Source organism: Poeciliopsis prolifica, unplaced genomic scaffold (genome assembly GCF_027474105.1).
Source record: "Poeciliopsis prolifica strain line A6 unplaced genomic scaffold, Auburn_PproV2 SCAFFOLD002, whole genome shotgun sequence".
Lineage (NCBI taxonomy): Eukaryota > Metazoa > Chordata > Actinopteri > Cyprinodontiformes > Poeciliidae > Poeciliopsis > Poeciliopsis prolifica.
In genome coordinates, this window is record NW_026562377.1 from 765,001 (window position 1) to 772,500 (window position 7,500).

At 45.2% G+C, this 7,500-nt stretch overlaps 1 protein-coding gene across 1 annotated transcript in view; it reads right to left on the minus strand.

The window, feature by feature from the left end:
* LOC129379402 (tetraspanin-1) overlaps positions 1 to 306 on the minus strand; it is a 6,642-nt gene extending 6,336 nt beyond the window's left edge. The window contains exon 1 of the mRNA XM_055060174.1: positions 256 to 306. Within this exon, the coding sequence (XP_054916149.1) occupies positions 256 to 306 (51 nt within the window). The remainder of the gene's footprint in view (positions 1 to 255) is intronic.
* Between the last annotated feature and the right edge of the window lie 7,194 nt (positions 307 to 7,500).

The following is a 7,500-nucleotide window of genomic DNA, read 5'->3' on the forward strand; positions in this document are numbered from 1 at the left end:
GTTTAAAGATATTTTATCTTCCAAAAACGGTTCAGATGTTTTTGGGCCTTTAAACAAAAATCTGGTTAAAATAAAAAATATTATGTTTAGTCTAAAATATTTCCAGCATCATTCAGCTCCATCAGAGTCCAGCTGGTTCTGACCCAAACACCGCTGACGGCCGACGTCCAGCCCAGAACGACCCGGTGAAACGGATCAGAACCAGAACCCGAGAGGCAACGAGCCAGAAAGCAGAACCTGAGGAATAGTACTCACAAACAGCAGCAGGTGGAGGAGGGACATCGTCTGCCTGGTGGAGCAAATCATTTTATTCTTTAGTTTAGATGAGCAGCTTCAGATTCATGCAGGTAATCCAGAATAATCCAGATTCACCTGGAAAACCTGCAGCAACACTGAGCAGGAGATGATGAGCCGAGAGGGGCCCTGAGAGAGGGGAAGGGGCCCTGAGAGAGGGGGAGGGGCCCTGAGAGAGGGGGAGGGGCCCTGAGAGAGGGGGAGGGGCCCTGAGAGAGGGGGAGGGGCCCTGAGAGAGGGGGAGGGGCTCTCAGAGCCATCCAGGTGAGGATGCAGCGCTGCCCCCTGCTGGACATCAGAGATGCTTCAGTCTGGTTGCAGTGAAATATTGGACTGAACAAAACCAACAGCAACAGAACTCTGGCTTTATGAATAATAAATATTTATTATTGATTATTGGAGGCAGCAGCACAATAATCAAATAGAAATGTTTCAGTAATTCTGTTGATTTTATGTAAATTAAATGAGGTCAATGGGGATAAATATTTGATTTTAAACATCTGAATATTTAAACAGTTATCAGGTAAAATATTTGAGAGCTGGTTATCATTTCTGATTATTAATCTTTGTTTCTGATCTGAAAGACAAATTCAAGCTTTTCCAGATAAAATCTGATATGAAACACGAAGAGAATCTTCATTCTGAGATTTAATGCAGTTTTGATGCAACAAAAGCAGAAACTTGATCACAAAGGGAAAAATAAATGGATAAATGATGTTTTAACTCTTTTCTTGATCTTCTAAACTGAATAGTTTTTACCTGAAATGTCTAAATTGGTAACGTCACGCATGTATTCTTGAAGAAACTTTCAAATTTAAAAGTGAAGTTAATTAATTGGTTTTAAAATAAATATTAAGGTTGTTGTTTGAACATTTAACTGAGAGCGAGATTAACCCCAGAGTCTCTCAGTGAAGTAAATTAACTATAAATGAATTTAAAGCTGTCAGAAACTCAGCAGGTTATTTTTAAATGAAGCTCTTTGTTTCTTCCTTTGTTCCTCTGAGGCTGCAGTGTCTCATCCCGGCCACCAGAGGGGGCTGGAGGCCCGCAGCTGCTCTGAGTGCAGCTCGTGTTTCTCTTTGTTTGCTGTGAGATGTTTTGCTACTCCTCAAACCAGCAGGAGTTGCTGGTTTGATTCTGCAAATGTTTCAGTTTTATTTCTGATCATGTTAGTTTAGGAAATCGGCCAACGATCCTTAAATCAAGAACCAGACCTAAAACTCTCATCTTGACCCCTGACCTCATGCTCTCTGACTCTGGTCACTATGGTAATGCTTACATATCCCTTCAAAATAAGACGCAGCTGCGCCACAAAAACCAACATTTTAACTCAGGATAACGACTGATGGACCTGAGCCGTTTCTCCACCTGGAGACGCTGAAGTGATGCTGACACTCAGGGAGACACTGGGTCTCCATGGTGATGCAGTCTGAAGCTTCATCGCCTCATTGACGAGCTCTTTCTACATCGCAATAAATAAATGTGGATACATTGAGTCTGACACGATGCTGGTAACTAAGAGCCTAAACGTCTCATTCAGAACTAGTTTAATAATTATAAAAAACAGAATCTAAGCTACAATAAACTAATCTAAGATACACAAGCAAAGACAATCTAACGCTGTGGAGCCCAGAGTGGGTCCTGGAGGCCCGGCAACCTTTCAGCAGGTCCAGGTTCTTCTCACTGATCCGTTAAAACGTGCAGGATGCCGGGACTCCAGGACCCACTCTGGACTCCCGGATCCAAACTCAGCTAAGCTACGACATGCTAAACCTGGAGAGATCAGCGAAACTAAACCCAGACGTGCTAATCCCCCTGAAGCTAAGCTAAGGAAGCTAAACTAAAACAAGCCGAGTTAAACTCACAGCATTTGGATCCGTTTCATTCCTGGTGGCGCTGTAGGCGGCCGGTGTTCCTTTCCACTGTCGCCATGTGCTTGCTGAGGAGGGATTTTCATAATTGCATCATGAATGAATTAAAGTGAAGCCGAGCGGTGGCCCAGTTTGGATTCTTCAAACAAGAATTCACTCTGAAGAGATGAAAGTTCAGTGTGACTCTTCTGATGAAGACGATGATGAAGGGATGAGCAGCAGAACCAGAAATGATTCGTTTTCTGATTGATGGCTGCAGGCGTCTCAAACGTGTCCTAATCAAAGTCTCCGTCCTGGCCTCATTCCTTCTCGTTCTGGGGATCGATGGGAGCGCTGGAAGCTGTCAGCAGTAAATAGGCTGGACTCGCTCATCAAACCTTCCTCTTCCTCCTCTTCTTCACCGGCCCCCCCGTGGAGCCGCCGGCCGACCCTCAGTGTGACCTCTGACCCCACCCGCCACTCCTCCCTGTTGTTCCTTTGTTTCCTGCCACCTGAGTAGATTCCCATCAGCCATGCAAAGTGTCTCTGTGCATCATCACGGCGATGAGTCCTCACGACTCCTCTTCCTCCTCCATCTCCTCCTCTTCCTCCTCCATCTCCTCCTCTTCCTCCTCTTCCTCCTCCATCTCCTCCTCTTCCTCCTCCATCTCCTCCTCTTCCTCCTCCATCTCCTCCTCTTCCTCCTCCATCTCCTCCTCTTCCTCATCCATCTCCTCCTCTTCCTCCTCCATCTCCTCCTCTTCCTCCTCCATCTCCTCCTCTTCCTCATCCATCTCCTCCTCTTCCTCCTCCCTCCTCTCCTCCTCTTCCTCCTCCATCTCCTCCTCTTCCTCATCCTCTCCTCCTCTCCCTCTCTCCTTCCTCATCATCCTCCTCTTCCCTCCTCTTCCTCCTCTCTCCTCTCTCTTCCTCTCTCCCCTCCTCCTCTTCCTCATCCATCTCCTCCTCTTCCTCCTCCATCTCCTCCTCTTCCTCATCCATCTCCTCCTCTTCCTCCTCTTCCTCATCCATCTCCTCCTCTTCCTCATCCATCTCCTCCTCTTCTTCCTCCATCTCCTCCTCTTCCTCCTCCATCTCCTCCTCTTCCTCCTCCATCTCCTCCTCTTCCTCTCCCTCATCTCCTCCTCTTCCTCCTCCATCTCCTCCTCTTCCTCCTCCATCTCCTCCTCTTCCTCATCCATCTCCTCCTCTTCCTCCTCCATCTCCTCCTCTTCCTCATCCATCTCCTCCTCTTCCTCCTCCATCTCCTCCTCTTCCTCCTCTTCCTCCTCCATCTCCTCCTCTTCCTCCTCCATCTCCTCCTCTTCCTCCTCCATCTCCTCCTCTTCCTCATCCATCTCCTCCTCTTCCTCCTCTTCCTCCTCCATCTCCTCCTCTCCTCCTCCATCTCCTCCTCTTCCTCCTCCATCTCCTCCTCTTCCTCCTCCATCTCCTCCTCTTCCTCCTCCATCTCCTCCTCTTCCTCATCCATCTCCTCCTCTTCCTCCTCTTCCTCCTCCATCTCCTCCTCTTCCTCCTCCATCTCCTCCTCTTCCTCTCCTCTCCTCCTCTTCCTCCTCCTCCTCCTTCCTCCATCTCCTTCTCTTCCTCCTCCATCTCCTCCTCTTCCTCCTCCATCTCCTCCTCTTCCTCATCCATCTCCTCCTCTTCCTCCTCTTCCTCCTCCATCTCCTCCTCTTCTCATCCATCTCCTCCTCTTCCTCCTCCATCTCCTCCTCTTCCTCCTCCATCTCCTCCTCTTCCTCATCCATCTCCTCCTCTTCCTCCTCTTCCTCCTCCATCTCCTCCTCTTCCTCATCCATCTCCTCCTCTTCCTCCTCCATCTCCTCCTCTTCCTCCTCTTCCTCCTCCATCTCCTCCTCTTCCTCCTCCATCTCCTCCTCTTCCTCCTCCATCTCCTCCTCTTCCTCCTCCATCTCCTCCTCTTCTCATCCATCTCCTCCTCTTCCTCCTCCATCTCCTCCTCTTCCTCCTCCATCTCCTCCTCTTCCTCATCCATCTCCTCCTCTTCCTCCTCCATCTCCTCCTCTTCCTCCTCCATCTCCTCCTCTTCCTCATCCATCTCCTCCTCTTCCTCCTCCATCTCCTCCTCTTCCTCCTCCATCTCCTCCTCTTCCTCCTCCATCTCCTCCTCTTCCTCATCCATCTCCTCCTCTTCCTCCTCCATCTCCTCTTCCTCATCCATCTCCTCCTCTTCCTCCTCTTCCTCCTCCATCTCCTCCTCTTCCTCCTCCATCTCCTCTTCCTCATCCATCTCCTCCTCTTCCTCCTCCATCTCCTCCTCTTCCTCCTCCATCTCCTCCTCTTCCTCCTCCATCTCCTATAAGTTAAGAATAAAAACAATAAAATATCTGAATGTTCTTGTTTTTAGCAAACCATAAAGAAAATACATTTACTGAACATTTTTGACATTTTTGTACTTTAGTATTTCCTTATTTCCATTTTCTGCAGGGTTAGGGTTTGATATTAGTTTGAATATTTGTGGAGTTTCTTTGTGTTTTGAGCAAAGTTTCTGCTGCAGATGTTCAGCAGGTTTATAAAGCGTCGGCTTCGGGATCCTGGGACAATTATTGATCTTAAATATGATGAGTTTCAACCAACCAGCTGCAACAAGTACAGCAGTAAAATTCATATTGTCATAATATATATGAGAATATATATTATGACAACTGCTTCCCCCTAAAGGTAACAATTCAGGTCAGAAAGGAAATTAAATGCTGTAGCTCATTATCTAAGATTCTTCAAAAAGATGTAGATAGTGATGGCTGCAGCTGTAGCAGTCTGTGTTACAGCGATTCTGAAGAAGCCTCTGACTGAAGATACTGTGCTGCTGAACAGCAGGTTCATGACGCACATGGATAGAATTGTCCATAATTTTCTTGATTTTATGAAGAATCCTCCTTGGCATTTTGTTAGGTCGTCTCCTTTACTCTCTCAACTTTTGGCATGATTATGATGCCATACATCAACATTCTGATATTTAGTATGGTCTCTGTTTTCCAGAGTCATTTTCTCAGTGTCAGTAAACAGGCACCAGTGAAGAGTGATGATAACAGACTAATGGCTCCTTCACTGCTAATATTCTCGTCCACAACTCATCAGTTTAAGAAAAGTGTTGGAAACGTGCCAAACCCATAGGGGGCAGTGTTGCGCTGAGCTAAAGCCTGTCAGCCAATCACAAACCTTCAAAAACAACCACTTCCTGTTAGGAGGACAACATGGCGCCGGGAGGATTGGATGGAGGTTGAATGACTTTGAATGAAGTTATAATTGATCACTGAGTTCAGTGCACTGAAGGGAGAACGCTGTGCTTGGAATGGAAAACATTTATTGAAGCAGAAAATTAAACTTTGATGTAATCTGTAAATTTAATCTGGAGGTAAAACATCTGGACTGAGTTTCAGGGATTGTTACGGAACCTGATCCTGATCCGAATCTCCTGATCCGGTTTCCTTTCTTCCCTCAACAGCTGAACAAAGCAGCTGGTTTTCAACAGGCTGCAGTGCCTGCACCTGACAGCAGGGGGCAGTGTGGCACGTTTCTCCATGCAAAACAAAGGACTGAGCTGAACGTCACAGCCTGGATGCAGCAGGGAGAACAAAGAGCTGCAGACTCTTCCTCCTTCCTGCTCTTTACAGATGAAACAATCAGACAACAGAAGAAGAAGAAGAAATCTTTGTTTCCTCTAGTTTCTCCTTTATTCTGTTTGTGAAGAAATGTTTATCTGCTGCTCTGAGGATTTGAAAACTTCCTGCTGGGAAAGTCTGAAGGTTTATTGTTTGGATCAGATCCTTTCAATAATTCATCAATATTGATGAAAAGGTTTGGTTCCACTGAAATTATTTCACTGATAACAGGCAAAAAAGTCACGTTACGTTTCTGCTGTTTTTATCTCTGAGAAGATTTTCAGTCAGGCTGAAGCTCAGCAGTCAGGACTCAAAATGATCCATTATTAACATTAATATGTCATAAATATGGAGACTACAATCACAACATGCCTGCAGGACAGAGCAGCAGTTATACATTATTCAGAGAAATGGCAATAATCTGGCATTAATGGCAAAGCAGGGCTGAATGATGCAAACTGTTTAACTCAGTTCTTCACTGCAAACATTTATTGTATTGAATATTTTATTTACATGAATTTGCTGATTCACAGCAACTGAGATTCTTCAAACAATTCTCAAAATTAAAATTGTTAAATATTTTCAAATGACAGATCAAGATTTTAAACTTTATTAGATTCAAGGTTTTAGACTGAAAACTTTTTCACGTCTTTTAGGACATAAGATTTAATTTTTTGTAAATGTCTTTATTAACTCCAACATTTTCTAATGTCTTTAAGAAATAATTTTCTTTTGTCATCTTTTACACCCAAAAAATGTTTATTAGACCAAAAGCTAACTTAACTTGGCTAAGCTAAGCTAACTTAATTTAACACAACTTAACACAGTTTAGTTTATTTTAACACCACTTAGTTTCTCTCATTTGTCTTTTCGGATTTTTCATCAAATGTTTTCATCTCCATATTTAATGTAATTTGTCTTTATTAACTTCTGCTTAACACAAAACTTTGGGTTACACTTCAAAATAAGAGCCTCAAAATGACTTGCTTTCTAAACTTGAGATGTTTGATGGAGGTTAGGGTTAATCTCTACAGGATGAATCTCTTCATCTCTACAAACATACTGGATTAATTCAACACCTGGATCACTGGCTGCTGAGTTTCATCTTCACCTTTTTCTAAAATGTGTTGGACGTAAAGCGTCTCCAGCTGCTGCGGTTCTGACCCAAACCAGCCTGTTCCCCTCCTGGCCTGTGGGGGCGCTGCACCAACAACCACTGAAGGAAACGACACTAAAACCTCTGGAGACGCTGAGAGCAACTTCCTGTTTCACCAGACGAAACAAGATGGAGGCGTCAGAGTTTAGTGATTTCTCCTTAGTCTTTGGCTGAAGACCAGGAGCCATTTCTGCTGCTAACGCTAGGCTAGCATGTTAGCTTTGGTTACCCAGAATGCCCTGCAGTTTAGTCCACTTCCTGCTCTGGTCCACTTGGCATTCATATTCAAACCAAACCAGAGTTCACTTGAACTGAACCCAGACTGAGGTTTGAAGGACCAGAGGTCAGAGGTCGATTTGCTGAACCTGAGTTGACAGACAAACAGACCGGAGTCAGTGGACTGGAGTCGGGTTAAGCTGGTCTGTCTCTTGGATGTTAATAAGTATCCAACACCTTCGGCGGGTTTTTAATTGGCTGCTGAGCTGTTTGGAGTCGACGCCTGTTGGGTGGACAGCAGTGGGTCTGCTGTGCTGAACGGTCCCGGCTCCACAGA